Below are 23,833 nucleotides of genomic sequence, written 5' to 3' on the forward strand. Positions count from 1 at the left end.
CGACTGTATGCCCGGTATATTGCACTTGCACACACGTGAACACATAATGCAATTCCAAAATTAATAAATTGATAAATCAATACATTTTTATTTTTTTACACAAGCGGAATATCTATTCCTATATCCTCCTATAGTTGCCCTTTAAATAGAGTAGTGCTCGACAGTTATTAAATTGGTTTATAAAATTAGTTCTTAAATAACGTGACATTAATAACTTGATAAATGGAACAATCTTATTGAATTTTTTTATGTGTACGTATGAAGATTCGTTATTATTAATTGCATTGTAATAAATTATGTTTGAATTTTTTTTTGGAAATCTTTATCATTTTTCTTTTAAAAATGAAATGGACACTTGGTGAAGACGGTACCACATATACCGTACACGAAAAGAGTAATATTTTAAAACATGATAGTCTTAAAAAAATTGTAACACAAAACATCAGTTTGCAGAAAATGATATTTTTTAAGTATTAAAAAGTCGGAGCTTAAAAAATGTCATGTCACATCTTTGATGAGGTAAACATCCACCTTTGGAAACACTCGTGACTTGCTATAAATATCTTTGAAATAATGAATGAGTCGGGGCCAGTTATCTCGAACTAGTTCCCCAATTTTTTTATAAATATTAATATAGCGCAATATGTTGTTTCAAAAAAATATATATATATAGCGTAATATGTAATATATTTTAATAAACACGTAGAGTCTCATTTAATTTTAAAAAATATTACTGTTTATGTAGGTTACACAGAAGCATTTGGGTAATTTCGATACCTTCCATTTTTCATAGAGAAGTTACAAGAAGAAGCAAACACGATTGTGCAAATCTACTTATTTATAACCTTATAAAATACACGTAACACGATTACTAAAATACTATATCTGTTGCTGTTAGTTGTGACTATTTCAGTTAAATTTAGCTCTCCTACGCCATGAATAGACAAAGTTTGTATAGTAAAGAGTAATATAGATATCTTATGTTATTAGTACTTCATCATTCATTCATGTGCCTTCTCGGTGAGCCGTTAAGACAATCGATTATATAATAAAAGCATACGGGAGTCGTTAATAACTAAATTATGTATGAAACATACGAAATTTGAAGCTGACTCAGTACTTACGGGGAGATACGGGGAGATGATAATAAATTAAATATTATAAAAATATACACTCTCCATCTCATATTACGTTTCCCATTTTGACTTTTTATATTATTTATATTAAGCGATTAACTACTAATTTACATCTAGTTTATAAGATCAAATATAGTTCTGAGTGATTTTGTTGAATTTGTATTTATGAGTATTTTAATACAATGAAATTTTTATATTTAGTACTAATACAAAATTAAAGATATTAACAATTAAAAGTGTGTATTGACAAACGTATTTAACACAAATGAGAAATGTTTTTAGGGTCGGAGAGAGTAGATATTAAATTTGTTGCTTAAGTTTTGTAATTAATATATATTAGATTATTATAAATGAGAAAAACTTAACCTTAGAATATGTTTATTATAGTATCAAGAGGCTAGATTATTCACGCAAAAGTTTGCGAGGATGATAAAATTAAACATGTTAGAGTTAGTAGATGGGAGGATTATGTTTTTTTTTCTTTTTAATTTTGGCAGATTCTTGATGTTTAGTACTAGCAAACTCTTAAATTGAGTATCGTAAATTTGAGAAGGGGTGATAGGAAAATATTATAAAATGGTATTTAATTAAAATATTATAAAAATATAATTTATTTTTATTATTAAAAATATTAAATTTTTTGATCAAGTCTTTTAATCTATATATACTAAATTATTATTAATAAAAAAAGCATATCCCTAGAGCATACAGCATAATAAGCAGGCGTACTCCTGATATACAGTATTAATGAAGAAAAAGGGCAAAAACAAACAGGAAAGAGATTAAGAAAAGTTTCATTAAATGTCACACTCCATGATTAGACTGTCACACTCCATGATTGGGTTCATTTGGAAGTACTAAAGTATTTTAAAGACGATGCAACATGCAAAGCTGTACCTTTTTTTCTAAAGATTCCGTACAGGTTGTAATTTGTATATATACTGCTTTTATTGGATACCGTTATTTAAACCCAGCAAAATTTAAACTACGGTCGATGGAATTCATGAAGTACGTTGGGAAATAAAAAAAATAGTTTGAAAAAACTTTTCAAATATGTTGTTATAACTAATTGTAATATAAATTAATGAATTATGTACCTCTAGACCAAATTTATGTGATCTATTGGACCGTTTTTATCAATTTATCGATAATTTTTTAAAAAAATAAATCAATTTCTATAACCTTACTTCGATGCTGGTGTAATACATACACACATTAACTTACAATTTTCATGTGTACTTTGTCTCCCAACTCTTTGCTTTCGAGCATCTCCAAGAGACTTTTAACTGACTCCTTAAAATAATATAAAAAATTAGCTGGTAAGATAATGTAGGTTCATATTCTATAATAATTTTATAATTAAAAGTACATTGAAATTATAAAAGGACAAAAAAAGGGAGACAAAAAGAAAGTGGAGTGATTATTTTAATATAAAATATAACTTAAGAGCTAGGTAGAGGCTCTTATAATCGAGGAGAGAGAAGAAACTCTTAAGTTTTTAAAGAGCCTATAAGAGTCTCTTGAAACTCAAATTTTAACATCACTCTTTATTTTTAGACTTAAGAGCTCATATAAAGAGTTTGTTGGAAATGCTTTTAGCTTTTAGGTTGTTTGCCTTGTACATAGTTGCTCTTCTTTTTTGAAGCATACGTACTTGCATTACTCAAATTAAATCAGACTCAAGTACATGATTTAAGAAATCAGGAGGAGTGACAAGCCACTCTCCGAGGTCAGAAATAGAAAGTGCGGTTCGAGCTAGCTCATGAGCCACACAATTCTCAGACCTAAAGACAAATTTAACTAGCACATGATTAAAGTGCTTTAAAACAAGCTTACAATCACCCACAATAGTGTTGAAATAAGCACACCCATCCTCACCGTAGCAAGCATAAGTTAAGCTCTGAGAATCAGTTTCGAAGATGCAACAATTCAGCTGCAAAAGTTTGATCCATATAATAGCTTCCTTTAAACTTAACGTTTCGGCCTCCTTTGAACTCCAATTACCCCTAATACGACCACATCTCGCTCCAATGAACTGCCCCTGGGAATTTCGGACCACACATCCAAAACCAATATAACCATTCTGAGTTCCAATTGTTTGAACATTGATTTTAATGCAATCATTAGGCAGCTTGTTCCATTTTTTATCAGCAATGTTGTTCCTAGCAGATTGATGCTTCACCTGCGATTCCTGTGCTTTTATCGAGTCTTGTAACAAATGCAATGCAGCTGCTTTAACCCCGAAGGCTGAACCATTCGCTTTGTCCCAGACCCATTTATTCCTTTGATTCCATATGCTCCAACATATCAAGCAAAACCAAATACACTTATCCCTTGACACACCATTAAACATGTTAGATATATTTGATAATATCATGTCTAATATGATTTATGTTTAGTTTTCAGATCTTACTTAAACAGGACAAATCAGTACTTAACTAAAATCAGCACTTATACTGAAGTCAGAACTTAAGTCGTCAGTACTTAAGGTTCAAGAGATATTTATCAGAAGATAATATCAGGACTTAAAGGAAACGTTTAGATAAGGAAGGCAGCTGATTCACAGGAAGAGAAGATCTAGACAAATGTAAGAAGAGATATGCATGAAGAAGGAATTCCGTGAAGAATGGAATACTTGGAGGAAAAGATATCTGATTGATATATTTTAGGAAGCAGAATTATGTTCCATATCAATTAGCGATTATCTTGTAACTGTGTAGTATATAAACAGAGACATAGGGTTTACACTAAAAGTGTTATCATTATCGAGAAGATTATTAATTGTAACCCTAGCAGCTCTCGTGATATTTGTTCATCACTGAGAGAGGACAGTTCCATACTGTAACAGAGTTTATTGTTTTGAATAAAGTTTGTTTTCTGTTACTTGAGTTGTTAAAGTTCGATTTGATTGTGCTATACACTGTATTCACCCCCCTCTACAGTGTGTGTGACCTAACAAGTGGTATCAGAGCCTATCTGTTAACACACAAACAGTTTAAGATCTAAAAACAACCATGTCTGAAGGGCCTCACAAACCAACCAAGCTCGATGTTGCAGTTGCAGGTGAAGCAGCAAAGTTAGTACCAAAGGAGAAGAGTGACTACACTGCTGAAGATATCGCATCAATTGCTAAGGATGCTAAGGTACGACACTTACTGCATAGTGCCATTGATAATGTAATGTCAAACAGGGTAATAAACTGCAAGACTGCAAAGGAGATATGGGATGCCTTGGAAACAAGATGTCAGGGAACTGATATGATTAAGAAGAACAGGAAGACAATACTCACTCAAGAGTATGAACACTTTGACTCAAAGGCTAATGAGTCATTGACTGATTTATGTGATAGATTTGTCAAACTCTTGAATGATTTGTCACTGGTTGATAAGGAGTATGATCTTGAAGATTCAAACCTTAAATTCCTGTTGGCTCTTCCTGAAAGCTGGGATTTGAAGGCAACAACAATAAGAGACAACTATAATCTTGATGAAACAACTCTTGATGAAATTTATGGGATGCTCAAGACTCATGAACTTGAGATGGAACAAAGAAGCAAGAGGAAAGGAGGAAAGTCAAGGACAGTTGCTCTTAAGGCTGAAGAAGAATCCCCCAAGGCAGCCACCTCAAGGAAAGGTAATGGTAAAGCGCTCTTCACAAAGTCTGATACTGAGTCATCAAGTTCTGATAGTGATGATGACTCAGAATCTGAAAGCTTGCCTGAGACGGATGCTGATAAAGAGATGATGAAGCTGTGTGCCCTTATGGTGAAAGGAATCACAAAGATTGCATACAGGAAGTTCAGGAAGGGAAAGAAGTTTTCCAGGAAAGGTGCAAGTTCTGATAAGAAGAATTTCAGAAAATCTGAGGGCAAAGGAGGAAAGTCTGACAGAGGAGATTATACAAATGTTAAATGCTACAACTATGGTGAGAAATGCCACATATCTCCTGATTGCAAGAAAGTGAAGAGTGACAAAGGCAAGGCTCTTGTCACAAAGAACAAAAGTTGGACAAACACCTCAGATTCTGAAAGTGAGGAGAATTATGCCTTGATGGCAAATGCTGATATGGCAAGTGCTGAAAGCAGTTCTGAAGCTGCTGAGTTAAAGGTACCTCAAACTACTTATGCCATTCATACTGATGATATTAATGAATTGAGAAGATATCTTAAAACCATGTTCATTAGCTATAGAGATCAAACTTTAACATGTGAAAGATTAACTTCTGAAAATCTTGCTTGCAAAAAGAGGAATGATTATTTAGAAAAAGAGTTAGTCATGTTCCATCAAACTCCGAAAGATAGAGATGATGCTTTCTATGTTAGGGATGAATTACTTAAAATGAATGAATCTCTAAAAACTGAGTTAGAAAAGGAAAGAGAGATTATCAGGACTTGGACTAACTCTGGCAGAACAACTATGAATTTGTTAAGTAGTGAAAACTGGAAAGAGGGCTTAGGTTATGGAGAGGATAAGAATGATAAAGGAACTGTAGATATTAAGCCTATAGTTGTTAAACAAAAGCCAAAGTTAAAACCTGTTAAGTTTGTAGCTGTAAAGTCTGATACTGAGAAATTAGAAGTTAAAAATGAATTAACTTTTGACAAACTAAAACAGGAAGTGACAACTGAAGTAAACGTGGGCTTAATGTCAAAGAAGCAGCTTAAGCATAAGCTGAAAGATATTAAGAATGTAAACAAGATAAAATCACCTAGGAAAATAGGAATGAAAAGGAAGGTGTGAATAAAAGCAATGATTATAAGCCTGTTCCTGATGCTCCTAGAAAAACATGTCATAACTGTGGAAGTTCTAACCATCTGGCTTCTTTTTGCAGGAAGAATAAGAATATAAACTCCTTACCTTCAAAGTCAGGAGTTAAGAGTCAGTCTGTTAGATATAAGCCACAAAATCCTTGTTTTCATTGTGGTAGTTTATGGCATTCCATTTATACTTGTAAGGAATATCATAGTTTGTACTATGATTATTATCAAATAAAACCTTCTTTAAAGAAAGTTAGCATTGTTCCTTCTAGTGTAAGTTCTGATTCAAAGTCTGAAAGTGTAAATTCTGATAAGAAAAATGTTAACATAAACTCTGATGCTAAATCCGCTGCAAATGTTAACAAACTTAATAAGGCGAAAGGATCCAAACATGTCTGGGTCCTTAAAACTAATCATTAGTGGTCTTTGTGATTGCAGGGCAACAGGAAAAACATCCTAGTTCTGGACAGTGGATATTCAGGACATATGACTGGAAATAAAGCCCTGCTATCAGACTTTGTGGAGAAGGCTGGCCCAAGCGTTTCTTATGGAGATGGCAACATTGGAAAAACATTGGGATATGGCAATATCAATCTTGGGAATGTCATCATTAAAGAAGTAGCTCTAGTCTCAGGACTTAAACACAATCTGCTGAGTGTTTATCAAATCTGTGACAGAGGTTATCATGTGGATTTCTTTGAAGAACACTCTGAAGTTGTAAGTAAATCTACAGGCAAAGTTGTTCTGAAAGGATACAGGCGTGGTAACATTTATGAAGACAAGCTTTCAACAAGTACTGATGGTTCTACAATCTGTCTGATGAGTAGAGCATCAATTGAAGAAAGCTGGAATTGACACAAGAAACTCTCTCATTTAAATTTTAACAATATAAATGAATTAGTCAAGAAAGATCTTGTGAGAGGACTGCCAAAGTCAGTATTTGCTCCTGATGGCCTTTGTGATTCTTGTCAGAAGGCTAAATAAAGGAAATCCTCATTCAAGAGCAAGACTGAATTATCAATTCTTGATTCGTATCACCTACTACATATTGATCTATTTGGTCCAGTAAATGTCATGTCTATTGCAAAGAAGAAATATGCTATGGTCATAGTGGATGAGTTCACCAGATAAACATGGGTGTATTTCTTGCATACAAAAAGTGAAACTGCATCTATCTTGATTGATCATGTCAGGAAACTGAATAAATTGGTCAAAGATTCTGTGAAGATAATAAGAAGTGATAATGGTACTGAGTTCAAGAATTTGTTAATGGAAGAGTTCTGCAAAAACCACGGAATCAAGCAGGAATTTTCTGCTCCTGGAACTCCACAGCAAAATGGAGTTGTTGAAAGAAAGAATAGAACTCTCATTGAAGCTACACGTACAATGCTTGATGAAGCAAAGCTTCCAACCTATTTCTGGGCTGAAGCTGTGCAGACTGCTTGTTTTACTCAGAATGCAACACTCATTAACAAGCAAGGAAAGACACCATATGAGATGGTGAAGAAAAAGAAGCCAAATGTGAAGTATTTTCATGTATTTGGATGCAAATGATTTGTTCTTAAGACACACCCTGAACAGCTATCCAAATTTGATCTAAAAGCTGATGAATGAATCTTTGTTGGATATCCACTTTCCACAAAAGCCTTCAGAGTCTATAACTTGAGAACAAGAGTGGTCATGGAATCTATCAATGTCTCTTTTGATGATAAGAAGATTACTGGACTTGAAGATTTTAATGATCATGATCAGCTGAGATTTGAAAATAAAGACTTAAATTCTGATACTAAAAATCCTAACAATTTAAATCCTGATACTGCAATCTCTGATGGATTAAACTATGATATTATTGAAACTGTGGTGACTACGCCAAAGGAAGATGCACCTATGCAGGGGGAGCATACTCAAGATACAACCACATCTCAAGAAGCATCAGAACATACATCTGGCTCTTCAAGTTATGATTCGTCAAGCTCTGATAAGCCAAGTTCTGATAATTCTGAAAACTTAAATTCTGAAGAATCCAACTCAGAGAACATAGTTTCAGGGGGAGCATCAGAAAATGTTGATGAAGATAGCATGAATCATGGGGGAACATCCAGTTCTAGAGAAAACCTTCCATCTGTAAGGAAGTGGACTAAATCACATACACCTGACTTAATAATTAGAAATCCTGATGCAGGTGTTAGAACTAGAACAACTACTTCAAGTGAATGTCTTTACAATTCTTTTCTTTCTCAGACTGAACCAAATCAAGTGGAAGAAGCTCTTCAAGATGCTGATTGGGTGCAAGCAATGCAGGAAGAGTTAAATGAATTTGAAAGAAACAAAGTCTGGACCCTAGTGCCAAGACCAAAGAACAGATCTGTTGTTGGTATAAAGTAGGTATTCAGAAACAAAACTGATAGTGATGGCATAATTGCAAGAAATAAGGCAAGGTTGGTTGCAAAAGGATACTCTCAACAGGAGGGAATTGATTATGATGAAACATTTGCACCAGTTGCTAGATTGGAAGCCATAAGGATATTTTTGGCTTATGCTGCTCACAAAAAGTTTACTCTCTTTCAAATGGATGTGAAAAGTGCTTTTCTCAATGGAGAATTGGAGGAGGAAGTATATGTTGAACAACCTCCAGGCTTTGTAGATCCCAAATATCCTAATCATGTATACAGGCTTGATAAAGCACTTTATGGCCTTAAGCAAGCTCCAAGAGCATGGTATGAGACTTTAGCTCAGTTTCTTCTGGAAAGTGGATTTAATAGAGGAACTATAGACAAAACACTGTTCTACCTCAACCATAGAAAGAACTTACTTTTGGTTCAGATATATGTTGATGATATCATCTTTGGTTCTACAAATGACAGACTTTGCAAGAAGTTTGCCAAACTGATGCAGTCAAGATATCAAATGAGTATGATGGGGGAACTTAGCTATTTTCTGGGCCTTCAAGTCAAGCAGAATGACGAAGGCACTTTTATTTGTCAAACCAAGTACACCAGAAATTTGTTGAAGAAATTTAGAATGCAAGATTGTTCAAGTGCATCCACTTCCATGGCCACTGCAACAAAACTGGATAAGGATACTGGTAAATCAGTAGATATTACTGATTACAGAGGTATGATTGGCTCTCTACTCTATCTAACTGCTAGTAGACCTGATATCATATATGCTACCTGTCTTTATGCAAGATTTCAAGCAGATCCAAGAGAACCTCACTTAACAGCTGTGAAAAGAATTTTCAAGTATCTTAAAGGAACAACTGATCTGGGATTATGGTATCCCAGAGAATCAGATTTTAAACTAATAGGTTACTCATATGCAGATTTTGCAGGTTGCAAAATTGACAGGAAAAGCACAAGTGGAAGCTGCCAATTTCTTGGAGGCAGATTGGTTTCTTGGTTTAGCAAGAAACAAAAGTCAATTTCCACATCTACTGTAGAAGTAGAATACATTGCTGCAGGAAGCTGTTGTGCACAGATTCTTTGGATGAAGAATCAGTTACTGGATTATGGGTTAACATCTTTTAAAATCCCTATTTACTGTGATAATCAAAGTGCTATTTCTATGACAGGTAATCCAGTTCAACACTCAATGACGAAGCACATCAGCATTAGGTACCATTTCATAAGAGAACATGTGGATGAAGGTACAGTGGAATTGCACTTTGTTCCAACAGATCAACAACTAGCAGATATCTTCACAAAACCACTGTGTGAAGCTACTTTTACAAGATTGGTAAATGAACTTGGAATGGTTTCAGGTTCTTTCTCTAAATCTGCCTAGCTTTTGTTCTGATGCATCAGACTTTATGATCAGTATTTACAGAAATTACTCTATTTGTGTATTATGTGCTTAATTGAAAATTGCTTATGTACTGATTGTTGTCTGATGTGAATTTCTAAACTCTGATAGTGATATGACTGTTTATGTGACTATTCAATCCTATGAGGATAACTGTGCTTGATGCTGAACTAGTAGTCTTTAACATACTAGAGATCCCATGTTAGGAGTAATTATTTATGTGGAAATCTATTGACACAAGCAAATTCTGATATTGAGCTTAGTCACGTTTACTTTATCTATCTTATTACTAAGTCAAAAACTAGAATAATACTTCTCATCTGTTAAGTTCTGATGTTAGTAAATCTGATGAAAGTACTAAGTGCTGATAAACCTCACTCATCAAAAGAAAAAGTAAAAGCAAAGAGAATAAAAATCAGGTACTCCTTTGAGATCTAGAGTAAAAATGTGGAAGGGACGACCCAAGTGCATTGCTGGTATTAAGTAATATGCATCAGAAAAGCAAATAATTATTTTTCTTCAGATGATAAAAGGCCAGCTTCAGATGATGAGGAAGCAGCAGCTAAGGAAGGAGATCAGGAATCTCTGATCTCAAAAGAACCAGAATTTGCTAAAGCTACTGCATCTCTCTCTTCATTGTCCCCAACTCAGGAAGCTGCTACAGATAAGGCAAACACACCATCTGTGTCTCCTGTACATGAAACTGTATCTCCTGTAGACCCAGGCACAAGTGCTGAAATTGATATTCACAACTTGGTTGTGCCTGAGGTTCTCTACTTAGAAGCTCCAACAACAATTAATCCATCAACAACACCTGTTACTGATGCTAATCAAACTCCAGAATTGTCTACAACACCTTCTCTGTATCTCGATGTTGATGATCATAATATAGGTGAGCATCAGGATATGGCTGTTGATCAGAACTTGGAAATAGATCGGAACTTAGAGGATGATGCTGACGCCTCTATTGCTTCTCATATTATTGTTTTATCAGAAGATGCTGATTCTGTCAGTTTTGATGCTTCAAATGATGATGTTACTGGTGATGCTGCTATTAATGCAGATGCTGATGCAACTGGTCCTTCATGACATGCACCTCAACAAACTGTTCATAAATCTGAACTAGTTAAGAAGTTTGTTACAAGAGCAGCACCAGTACCTTGGAGTGAAACTCCTAGAGGACATGAGTGGACTAAGGAATGGAACTCAGTTACCTTTGTTCCATCTGAAAAGATTCTTGTTGAGCACTTGGTAAAAGCTGATAAAATGTTAATTAATGATGATTTCAAGACACAGCTTCGAGTCACTGCATTAAGTACTAGACATCTGCAAGGTCTCCATTTAACAACTCATGCAGAGTTCCGTCAAGTTAAGGAAGAATTGCTCAAGCAAGATATGACTAGGACACTTGATAAGAAAAAATTCTTCCAACCTACCTTTGATAGAGTTGCTTACATTGAGAAGACCCAAGAGAAGCAACAGTCTCAGATTGATGATATTTTGAAACATCAAGCTTCTCAGCAATCACAACTCGATGAAATCCAAGCCTCAGTGGAATTGCTTGTTTCTCTTATCTTACCTGCTGATGCCAAAAAGGGGGAGAAAGTAATTAAGTCCAAATGCAAAACTGTTAAGACACTGAAGGGGAAGGATGATGAAAAAGATGACCAGGGAAACTGTGGAATGGGTGGAGGTCATGGTCAAGGTAGAAGTTTCTCATCAAGAAGAGCTGAAATTACAAGTCACAGGACAAGTTCTGATGCTGGAAAAAGAATTACTTCTGCTACTGGTAAAAGGATAAGTTCTGATGAACTTCTGGATCTTGATGAAGAAATATCAAGGCAGTTATTTCTGAAAGAAAATCCAGGAATGGACTTAGAAAGTCTGATGGAAGAAGAAGCTAGACTAAAGTCAGAAAAAGTCAATTCTAAATCTGAAGCTTCTATTGGTAAAAAGAAACTTCCAAAGGCCAAAGGCATTGTGATAAAAGAAAGAACAAGTTCTGAAGCAACCAAGGCTAAATTACAATTACAGATAGATCCAAGGTCCAAGGGCAAAGAGAAAGTCGGTGAACCTATCAAGGTTTATGTGCCTCCAGTGGATGAAGAAATTACTGCTGAAGATGTTGATCTTGCTCTGACTTCAAGAAAATTTTCTAAGACAACCTCTGACATTGCTCAAGTTGTTCAGAGTCAAGATATGGTTAGTTCTGATATCTCAAAGAAGCAAGTAACCTCTGACATAGCTCAAGTTAACTTGATATCAGAAGATAAATCAAAGGAAACCTCTGACATTGTTCATGTTAAACCTTCAAAGATACTCCTACCAGGATTCACCAAAGCCAAACAGACTCAACCTTTGAAGACTGCTGTAAGTGGTTTTGAAGCAAGAGTGGTTACTGGAAAGGAAGCAAGAGATAAAACTGGATTGGGTAGTGCTGATGAAAGAAGAATACAGAACACAACCAATGATCCAACTTCCTTAAGTGAACCAGGTATTGGAGCAACTCCTGAAAGATTGAATCAACTAGAATCTGTACATATGGTTTACCATACCTACTTGAAAGAACACATCTTGTTGTACTTTATGACAGATGGTAGGGTTTATCATATAAGGGAAAATGCCATTTCACTGAAGTATTTTGAAGAACTGGAACATGTATTATTCTTACTTCAAGTGAATGACAAAATAACAGAAAGTGCTGCAAACTATTTGAAGAGTCAAATTCAGAGACAGAAAAGGCTTTATTCTGTTAAGTCTGACAGCACATATCTTCCAAAGTACAGAGATCACAAGGGTGATATTGTTGAGATGAAGCCTAACTCTGCTAAGATCATAACTACCTTTCTGGGTTACAAGGCTGTGGAATTCAATCTTGAGTCTGACAAGGCATATTTGATCAGACTGGATCAGGATATAAGGAAAGCTAAAATTAATGATCTCAGGGCTGCAATCTTTCAAACTGGTGAAGATTCTGCAGAACTTAAAGATGCTAAAAGGAGGATGATTGATGAACTCAGATATGCTGAGAGATGTTTGTTAAAGAAATATCTCAGAACAACTCTTGACATCAGAGAGATCAGAAATTGAAGCCAAGTCAAGATCTACAACTGCTCAAATTCTGATATGAATACAGACTGAAGTTGTTATCAGAAGTTAAAGTTGGTAAAGCTTTAAGGACTGTAAGTTGTAGTTATCTAGTCAAATTCTCATGCATTTGTACTTAATATTTTTGACATCATTTGTACTTAATATTTTTTACAACATTTAATATCTGTTAAACTTGTATATTATGCTAATTTACAAGTTGGGGGAGATTGTTAGATATATTTGATAATGTCATGTCTAATATGATTTATGTTTAGTTTTCAGATCTTACTTAAACAAGACAAATCAGTACTTAACCGAAATCAGCACTTATACTGAAGTCTGAACTTAAGTCATCAGTACTTAAGGTTTAGGAGATATTTATCAGAAGATAATATCAGGACTTAAAGGAAACGTTCAGTTAAGGAAGGCAGCTGATTTACAGGAAGAGAAACAAATGTAAGAAGAGATATGCATGAAGAAGGAATTTCGTGAAGAATGGAATACTTGGAGGAAAAGATATCTGATTGATATATTTTAGAAAGCAGAATTATGTTCCATATCAATTAGCGATTATCTTGTAACTGTGTAGTATATAAACACAGACATAGAGTTTACACTAAAAGTATTATCATTATCGAGAAGATTATTAATTGTAATCCTAGCAGCTCTCGTAATATTTGTTCATCACTGAGAGAGGACGGTTCTATACTGTAACAAAGTTTATTGTTTTGAATAAAGTTTGTTTTCTGTTACTTGAGTTATTAAAGTTCGATTTGATTGTGCTATACACTGTATTCACCCCCCCCCCTCTACAGTGTGTGTGACCTAACAAAACACACGTCTCAAAACATCAAACACCGATTCATCAGGCATGATCGTGTTTATCACCTAGAGACCAGACAGATGCCAAACCGTCTTTGCAAAATCACACTGAAACAAAACATGCATATCCGTTTCATTGTCAATATGACACCATGGGCACCTATCATTTATATTGACCTTTTTCATTATTAACGCTGCAGCTGTTGGTAAGCACCCCTTACAGACTCTTCAAACAAAATTAGCAACTTTTCCAGGAATCCGTAATGACCATAGTTTCCTCCAGAAACTTAAATGAGCAGCATCATGTTCTCCCTGCAGCCATCTGTAGCAACTACGCACTGTAAACTTACCTTCCTCATCTCTTAGCCAAAACCAGGAGTCTTCACGCTGAGTAACAGGGATATGAATTCGATATATCAACTCAATATCCCTGTCATTAAATATATCACGAAGCACCTCGACATCCCAATTTTGCCCCTCCATGTCCATTAAATTCTGCACTTTTACTTCACTAAGCTGTACTGGCACAATAGTCGAGACACATCCATCATCTTTATCTGGAAGCCAAGGAACCTTCCATACATATGCAGAAGCTCCATCTCCAATCCTTCTACGACAATTTGCTTTTAAAACATCCTTGGCAGTCAAGATACTGCGCCAAATATAATTGGGGCTTCCACCAATCTCAGCATTCAAAAAATCAGTTTTAGGGCAGTATTTCGCCTTCATAATAGCAGACACCGAAGGATTACAATTATTAAGAAGCCTTCAACCTTGTTTTGCCAGCATTGAGACATTAAATATGTTTAAACTCTTAACCCCAAGACCCCCAGCCATCTTTGATATACTAAGTTTCTCCCATGAAAACCAACGAATTCCCTTACCAGATGAGCCTTTACCCCACCAAAACCCATTCATCGATTTTTCAATATCATCACAAATACTATGTGGAATCAGAAATAAGGACATCCAGAAATTTGGTACTGTTTGAGCAGCTAACTTTAATAAAGTAAGCTTTCCCTCCTTCGATAACTCCTTATTTCCCCACCCCTGTAGTTTATGATCTACCTTCTCAGTCAAAAAACCAAACACGTCCCGTTTATTTTTACCTACAAACATAGGCATACCTAAGTACATTCCAGGCTTATCTACTTCCTCCACCTCCAAACTGGTACACACCAAAGTCCTGTCTTCCTTACTCGTGTTTGGACTGAAAATGATACTCGATTTTCTATAATTAATAGCTTGTCCTGAACACCTCTCATATCTATTCAGAATTTTCTTCATTGTACTAGTTTCACTGCGTATTGCTTTGAAGAAAAGATAACAATCATCAGCGAATAAAAGATGGGAAACTCGGAGCCCCCCTTGCAACTTTACACCCATGTAATAACCCCATTTCTTCATGCCTACTTAACATAGCACTCAAACCCTCTGCACAAAGAATATACAAATAAGGAGAGATCGGATCTCCTTGACGCAGTCCCCTCTGAGGTTTAACTTCACCAAAAACTGTTCCATCTCTCACAAAACTATAAGAAACTGAGTTTATGCAGGTCATCAATCTTGTAATCCAGGTCGGGTGAAATCCAAATTTTTGCAGCATATTTTCCAAAAAATTCCATTCCAAGCGATAATATGCTTTTGAAATATCAATCTTTAAGCCAACAACTCTTGTCTTTCCTTGAGTACGTCTGTGAATGTAATGATTAATTTTAAAATCTATAATAACATTATCCGTTATCAATCTACCTTCAAGAAATGCACTTTCATTATCAGATACAATATCTTTAAGACAAGGCTTCAACCTGTTAGTGATAACCTTTGACAGAATTCGCATCAACACACTATATAATGCAATCATTCTATAATCTGTCATCTGCTTCGGATGTTTAATTTTTGGAATTAAACATACTAAAGTTTTATTAATTCCTGCAGAAAACATACCAGTTATCATGAAGTCATGACAGAAACGAGTAATATCCTCTGCAACTATATTCCAGTATGCTTGAAAGAAGCCAGGATTTAAACCATCTGTTCCCGGAGCTTTCTCCGGGTACATTGAGAAAATAGCATTCTTAACATCTGCAGTAGTCACAGGCACCAACAAGCCGTCATTCTGCTCATCAGTAACTGTACGCACTCGTTCTCCATTAACTAGACCTTCATCCACCCCTCCCGTTTGGAAAATCTGCTTAAAATAATCAGTTATAATTCCCTGAATTTCCTCGTCAGCTTCCTTCCACACACCATTCACATCCTTCAACTTTTTAATCGAGTTATGCTCTTTTCTTGCAGATGCGAACTTATGGAAAAACCGTGTATTTTTGTCTCCCTCGCGCAACCAGAACTGCTTTGCTCTTTGCTGCCAATAAATTTCCTATTTTCTAAGCAGACGCATAAACTCCCACCTCACCTTATTATACTTCTGAATACCCTCCACATCTCTTCTTGATCTATAATTTCTCAAATCCTTCTTACAACTCTGAATTTGACCCGCATTTTCTTAACCATAGCACCACCCCATTCTTCTAGCTTTGAGCAAACAAGAGCCATTTTATCCATAATATTTGATCCCTCAATTCCATTCCAGCATTCCAGCACCAAGTTACGACATTCATCTTCTTTTATCCACATATTTTCAAACCTAAAATGTTGTACTTTAGGTATGAACACTTGTCTGTTTAAAGTAAAATAAATTGGAAGATGATCAGAGGTCGAAACTTCCATTACCTTGACTATAGCTGACGAAAACAACTCCATCCACTCCTTGTTAGCCAACCCTCTGTCTAATCTTTCCTGCATCCACCTCACAGTGCCTCGAGACTTCTCCCATGTAAACCACTCTCCCTGATAACCCAAGTCTAATAAATTACAATCCTCAATCATTTTCCGGAACCCTTCCATGAGATGCCTTGGATGACTTCGACCACCTCTTTTTTCACCAACACTAATCATATCATTGAAATCCCCGATTATGCACCAAGGTATCCCAGATGTATGAGATAAATTCCTTACTAAGTTCCAAGATTCCGTCCTTCATTCTCTTTCCGGATAACCATAGAACCCCGTATAACACCACCTTCCCACCTGCTCATTTGAAACCTTAAAATCAATAAAGTTCTGAGTACTGTCTGGAATTACAACCCTACCTTCATTTTTCCAAAAAAGGGCAAGCCCACCCCCATGGCCTTCAGCATCAACCGCAAAACACGCTCGAAAACCTAAATTTTTGCATACTTTCTCTATATTATTTATTTTTACTAAAGTCTCACTTTAGAAAATAATATTCGGCCTATATTGTTTATTAATTTCCTAAAGAAATCGAACTGCCCGTGGATTGGCCAGCCCACGACAGTTCCAGGCTAAAAGACTCATAATGTTTGGTGAGCCTGGAAACAAGAACCCGCCCCAAATCCGTTTTTTGGCCCAAACTCAATATTGTCTTCCAAGGTGGCAGAATTTTTATATTCCTTATTTTCCAAACTCAAATTTCCCTCCACCCTTTTCCGTTTATTTTCAAACACAACCACCTCATCCATTCCTTTTCCATCCCCCTCAAATCCTTCCAACTGATTTTTATTTTTATCTCCCATATCCATATCCCCTGTTTCACGTCCTCTAATGATAACAGCACTATTCTCGGCATTAACTTCTCTAAAAACTCCATCAATCTTCTTAAATTTCGTTGTTTGTTTTCCAGCGTTCATTTCATGGCCTGTGCTTGACTGCTCCGACGAAGACCCTGTGCCTGTCCATGACTTTTGTCCATCATCTGCATTCCTTAACCATCGTGAGCCAGCATTTACAGTTGCATTTTTGGAAGGAGCTCGTAACCAGGGGCCATAAGCTCTGTCGATCACCTTATTTGGATTGGCATATACAATACAATCACGTTCGTAGTGACCTATTCGTCCACATATAAAACATAATGTGCCCATCCTTTCGTACTTAAAATTAATCCAACTCCATGCACTTCCATCTCTCTTAGGTTTCATTCTTCGTTTTATCGGCTTCTCAATATCTAAAGCCACTCGAATCTGTGCATATTGCTTCCAGGGACCATCTAAATTTGCAGGGTCTGATTTAATAAAACCACCAATAGATGCACCAATGCTTTTAAAAACGTTCTCAGACAACAGCCCCCTGTGAATATCGTATATTTGAACCCAGATTTCCACTTCCTTCAGGGTTACTGATTGTGACTTATCGAATTCTTTTAACTGTTTAAACATCAGCATAGCTTGTTCAAACGTCCATGGGCCTCCATCTATTACTTTCTGCAAATCCAACTTATGATAGAATATGAAAGAATAACGAAATCCTCCCAAATCATGGGTCTCCATACCTTCTTTTGGCCGCCATAATGATGACATAACATATCTCTTGGCATTGAAATTAATGTTTTTGTCCGTCAAGAATCTTCCCACTAGGATATAACTTTGCTTAGCTTCTACAGTTCCCACATTTCCAATATCTACCTCATCGCCCTCTTCATCCTCAATAAATAGGTTTGCATACATTTCTTCCAAGGACGCCTCCATTTGTGCCATAATAATGATTAGGTCGAAAAAAGATATGAAACAGGATAAAACAGGGTACTAGGTTTAAAAAAAGTGATTCAAATATATAAGAAAAAACTGTCAAAATGGACAGACATAAAACTTGCCATGAGAGCAAGACTTAAGCATAAAAAAGGACCTTTTAAGTCTTAACCTTGTATGTATGTGTGATTTAGGGGATGTGGGTACATAGTGGGTGTGATATCCCGTAAATTTTTAGGATTTAATATTATTAATATCTGAATGATTTTATATAATTGTTTCAAATTGGGAGAGAATAAAATTGTGGATATTTTATTCCTCTTTGATGAATTCGTATCTTTAAATGATTTATGTGTTAATTGATAATTGTGGTATCGATCTCTGTCATTGTTATGAGAGTATTTAATTACTTTTACTGTTTTCAAAAATATATTTAGTTTTATCTAGATTCTCCCTCGTAGCGGGTGAATTGTGAAAATATTAAAAAAAAGAATTGTATATAAATATTATTCTTTTATGTGTTAAGTAAATAATATTATATGAGTTATTTGAATTTTATGATATCTATATGAATTAGTGAGTAAATGCTTAAAAACAAATTATTCCAGTTTGGCGAGTCAGTATAAGGTTTAAAATGTAATCAATGATTACACAAAAGAAATTATAAATAAAGGATTAAATAGGAAATTGGTAAGTATGAGATTTTATTAATTGATAGATGTGATTATGTGTTATTTGATTCATATGTGAGTGACATTGTGGTCAAAATATTTTTTAAGATATTTTCATGATTTATTATGTGAAAATAGGGTGTAATGGATCTTTAAATATTTTTATTAAATTATCGGTATATGATTGAAACGTGAAACTTGTCTTATTATCTCTAAAATACCCCTAGAGGCATTTTAAAAATAATAGTTGAATTTATATTGAGATTGGAGTATTTTAAAATGATTTTATGAGATTTATTCCTATTTTTGAGTATTATCTTGTAAATTTCATATAAAATAAACCGTTCGCTCAAAAATTATTTTAAAAATATGGGTAGAAATCTAATTTCGTGTTCTAAATTTTAAAAATATACTTCCTATCATTTTCAGCTATTACAGAACAGTTTTATAATTGTTAATTTTGTTTTCAAGTATTTTAGCATGAAAATTTGCAAAATAAAAATCAGATTTTAATTGTTAATTTACAAAATTACCCCTGGAGCTTTAAGACTCCAGCCATCTCCTTTTTCATTTATCCATCGGGGCTTTTCTCTCGGACTCTCTGTTCCCTTCTCCCATCTCTTCAATTTTCCTTCCAAATCTCCGTTTTGAGATCGGATTTGAGCTCCTAATTGCCTTCCCGACTCTGTCTTGTGATCGGGCATTAAGAGCGTGAGACCAAGCAAAAGAAAAGAAAAAGGGAGAGTTGCATAGTGGTTCAGTAGTTACGGATGGTTCGAGACGAACAGAACCAGACATTGGGGATCAAGACTGAAGTTGGATAAGATTTCGTATCAGACCGCAGTAACCGCATTAGCGATATATCAAAGAATTAAGAATAGGAAATGGTGACGTCTTGAGAAAGCATCATGAGATATTTGTGTTATTGTGAGTGTGTATGATTGCTAAGGACCAAAGGCAAGTATCCCTATCATCACTTATTGTTCAAGTGATATTTATTTTGAATCCTATTATGCAAATATTGTTTTCCCTATTCTCAGTTCAGAATAGATAAATGTTTTACATATCGCTGAATTAAATGATTCTGTTTATGTAAGTACCCTCTGATATTCTATGTTCAGAATAATTAAAAGTTTTACTTATCAAATTAATGGATTTATAAATATTTTGGATTTTTAGAAAGATGATTTTGTTGCGAGAATTCCTGCCCAAGTGAATGGAGGAATAACAATTATTTAGGATGTCGATTGATTCGGCTCCTTTTTCAATAAAAAAGATTTTTAAGATTGGAATGGTTACTGGTTACTGGTTACAACGTAGGTGATCGAGATATTGGTCCAGCTGTAATATCTTTCAAGGCGAGTATATGCCTTTTCTGGCGCCCTATAGGTAGCGTATGGCTGCGGGATACGGGTAGTACCTATATTTACGGTATGGCTGCGGGATACCGGTGATGTTTCGTGACTGATCATCAGGAACAACATGAATTATAATTGGTTCCAATCTAAACTGTTGTTTCTAAATTATTTTGATATTCATAGAATAAATGGTTTATCAACTATTTCTGTTTCAGATAAAAGGTGGAAAGAGGTTTTGATTCAGTTCTGATTCATGCTGATACTTACTTTGTTGTTAAATATCAAAGTTGGTATTAGTATAGATGATTGATGCTGACTTCAGTATGGGATGTTGTGAGCATCAAAGTTCGTATTGATATCTAATTTGATATGACAACAAAATGGGTATTAATATCAAGAGTTCGGTTTTGAGTAAAGTTTATAATTCATTCTATAATCATTGTTTCATGTTATTGTGGTTTACGATATTTCCGTAAACACTGTTTTACGAGTTTTATTCTCATCAAGATTCAAAGTATTGTTGAAGCATTTCGCTCAAAAATATCAAAATGGTTTTGAATACAATTAAGGAATCAATTATGGGGTTCCTCAACTAAAATTTTATGATTCAACAATTATGATTTTAAATGTTCTGCGCTATTGCAGATATCGGTTTTATATCAAAACGACCATATATATTACAATGAACTTGCTGAGCATTTCTTCCGCTCATACTTGCCTGTTTTAAATTTAACCTCTAGTGAGGACTAGCTTGCGCTATTTAACTGCGTAATTCGAGGAAGCAAAGAAGAAGATTTTGGAAGGTGATTGTTCCAGGGTTTGCGGGCTAATGTAAGTTCTATTATGTAAAGCTGTTTATATTATATTGTATTATATTTGTGTTATTTTATTTGGGCCTAGTATACTTCATTTTGAAGTTATACTAGTGGGTTTAGTTTTGAGATGGAATTTATTGAAAGGAGTTTTAAAAGAAAGTGAAAATTTATTTATGGAATTTGGATATCTTGTTTCTAGAACTGTAACCTTAAAAGATCTTGGTGTAGTTTGGGGTCATAAATAATAATTATCTTCCGATGGCATTTATTTATTGATTTAACTAGTTAATTTGGATTGAGGTTTTATAGTGACGACCAAATTCTCTGACCCCGGATTTGGGGGCGTTACAGGTTGGTATCAGAGCTGAGATTATAGTGAACTAGAAACGAGAGTGTGTAGGAGTGTGTATAGCTATGTGAGGACATTTGAGCTCATATCGAGTTCTTGTTGGACTATTGGATATAGTACCAACAAGCAAGCTAAGATAGGGGCATTCGTTTGAGATGATTGTGCTGAACTGGATGGAACTCCGGGAAACTGCAAACTTCTATTGTGGAATCTTCCGAGACTAAAATTCGACGACGATGGAGATTATCGATATCTTTGGAATATGAAGAACAGTCAAGAATCGGATGACGAGTCAACAAAAGAGTTCAAATAGAAGATAAGTATTCAGACTTTGACAATACCTTCTCTTTCTATAACTTCTTTTGTCATCTCTCAAAAAGAGGTATCTGTTAGTGGAGATATTTCATAACACTCATTTAATCATTTTGTGTCAGAATCTTATTTTCTGGATTTTGTTTCCTCTAGAAATATCAGTTTTAAAATCTTTTCAGTTTTATTCATTTGAGTTTGAAATCCTTTAATATTCTTTTATTCTGACTGAGATGAACAACCCTAACTATAGGGGACACAAGGTATACCTGTCTGTGTGATAGGAGTTGGATGGGACACCATCACTTGTGTGTGTTATGACTACAAGAAGGTTAACAACCTTTAGTAGTGTCTTAATTTGGGCACGTAACACCAAGTTCGTTTGATCATAATGATCTCTTGGTTATTCTTTCATTTCAACAATATTTTCTCAAAATTCAGATTTGGTAACCACAATGGTGGGACACCCGATATGATATGAAATTCTTTTCTCTGTGGAATTCCATGATTTTATTATCTCAAATAAGCGAAGGTATGCCAATCAAGTTGGGCTGAGTTATCTTGGTCAAGTCAAAGTAAGGCTATGTAATGGGATTACCATTAGCAACAATGGATTGCAATGGGATTAAAATAGCAATGGCGTATAACAAAATCAGTCTATTTCTTTATTTCTCTCTCTATTTATCTCTCTCTTTCTTTTTCTTTCTCTTTATCTTTTTCTCTACGTCTCGAGCAATGAAAATGATAATTGAGAAGTTGGACAAATTAATGGTGGAGAGTGAAGCTTCCGTGATCATTACGTTATAGCAGGAATCCAAGTTTATCTGAAATTTTGAGAAAAACTGCGTATGCAAGATGGGGAAGTTGGTAACAAGACCCTTAGTTCTTTCTTCTGCTGATTCCGAGGACGGAATCCTTATAAGGGGGTATATTGTGATATCCCGTAAATTTTTAGGATTTAATATTATTAATATCTGAATGATTTTATATAATTGTTTCAAATTGGGAGAGAATAAAATTGTGGATATTTTATTCCTCTTTGATGAATTCGTGTCTTTAAACGATTTATGTGTTAATTGATAATTGTGGTATCGATCTCTGTCATTATTGTGAGAGTATTTAATTACTTTTACTGTTTTCAAAAATATATTTAGTTTTATCTAGATTCTCCCTCGTAGCGGATGAATTGTGAAAATATTAAAAAAAAGAATTGTATATAAATATTATTCTTTTATGTGTTAAGTGAATAATATTATATGAGTTATTTGAATTTTATGATATCTATATGAATTAGTGAGTAAATGCTTAAAAACAAATTATTCCAGTTTGGCGAGTCAATATAAGGTTTAAAATGTAATCAATGATTACACAAAAGAAATTATAAATAAAGGATTAAATAGGAAATTGGTAAGTATGAGATTTTATTAATTGATAGATGTGATTATGTGTTATTTGATTCATATGTGAGTGACATTGTGGTCAAAATATTTTTTAAGATATTTTCATAATTTATTATGTGAAAAATGGGGTATAATGGATCTTTAAATATTTTTATTAAATTATCGGTATATGATTGAAACGTGAAACTTGTCTTATTATCTCTAAAATACCCCTAGAGGCATTTTAAAAATAATAATTGAATTTATATTGAGATTGGAGTATTTTAAAATGATTTTATGAGATTTATTCCTATTTTTGAGTATTATCTTGTAAATTTCATATAAAATAAACCGTTCGCTCAAAAATTATTTTAAAAATATGGGTAGAAATCTAATTTCGTGTTCTAAATTTTAAAAATATACTTCCTATCATTTTCAGCTATTACAGAACAGTTTTATAATTGTTAATTTTGTTTTCAAGTATTTTAGTATGAAAATTTGCAAAATAAAAATCAGATTTTAATTGTTAATTTACAAAATTACTCCTGGAGCTTTAAGACTCCAGCCATCTCCTTTTTCATTTATCCATCGGGGCTTTTCTCTCGGACTCTCTGTTCCCTTCTCCCATCTCTTCAATTTTCCTTCCAAATCTCCGTTTTGAGATCGGATTTGAGCTCCTAATTGCCTTCCCGACTCTGTCTTGTGATCGGGCATTAAGAGCGTGAGACCAAGCAAAAGAAAAGAAAAAGGGAGAGTTGCATAGTGGTTCAGTAGTTACGGATGGTTCGAGACGAACAGAACCA

General features: G+C 34.6%; 1 protein-coding gene across 1 annotated transcript; it reads right to left on the minus strand.

The window, feature by feature from the left end:
* Positions 1 to 2,799: 2,799 nt before the first annotated feature.
* Positions 2,800 to 3,489, minus strand: LOC141719823 (uncharacterized). The gene has a single exon (XM_074522195.1). It carries the CDS (start codon positions 3,487 to 3,489, stop codon positions 2,800 to 2,802), a length of 690 nt encoding a protein of 229 aa, XP_074378296.1.
* Between the last annotated feature and the right edge of the window lie 20,344 nt (positions 3,490 to 23,833).

This window comes from Apium graveolens, chromosome 4 (assembly GCF_009905375.1).
Source record: "Apium graveolens cultivar Ventura chromosome 4, ASM990537v1, whole genome shotgun sequence".
Lineage (NCBI taxonomy): Eukaryota > Viridiplantae > Streptophyta > Magnoliopsida > Apiales > Apiaceae > Apium > Apium graveolens.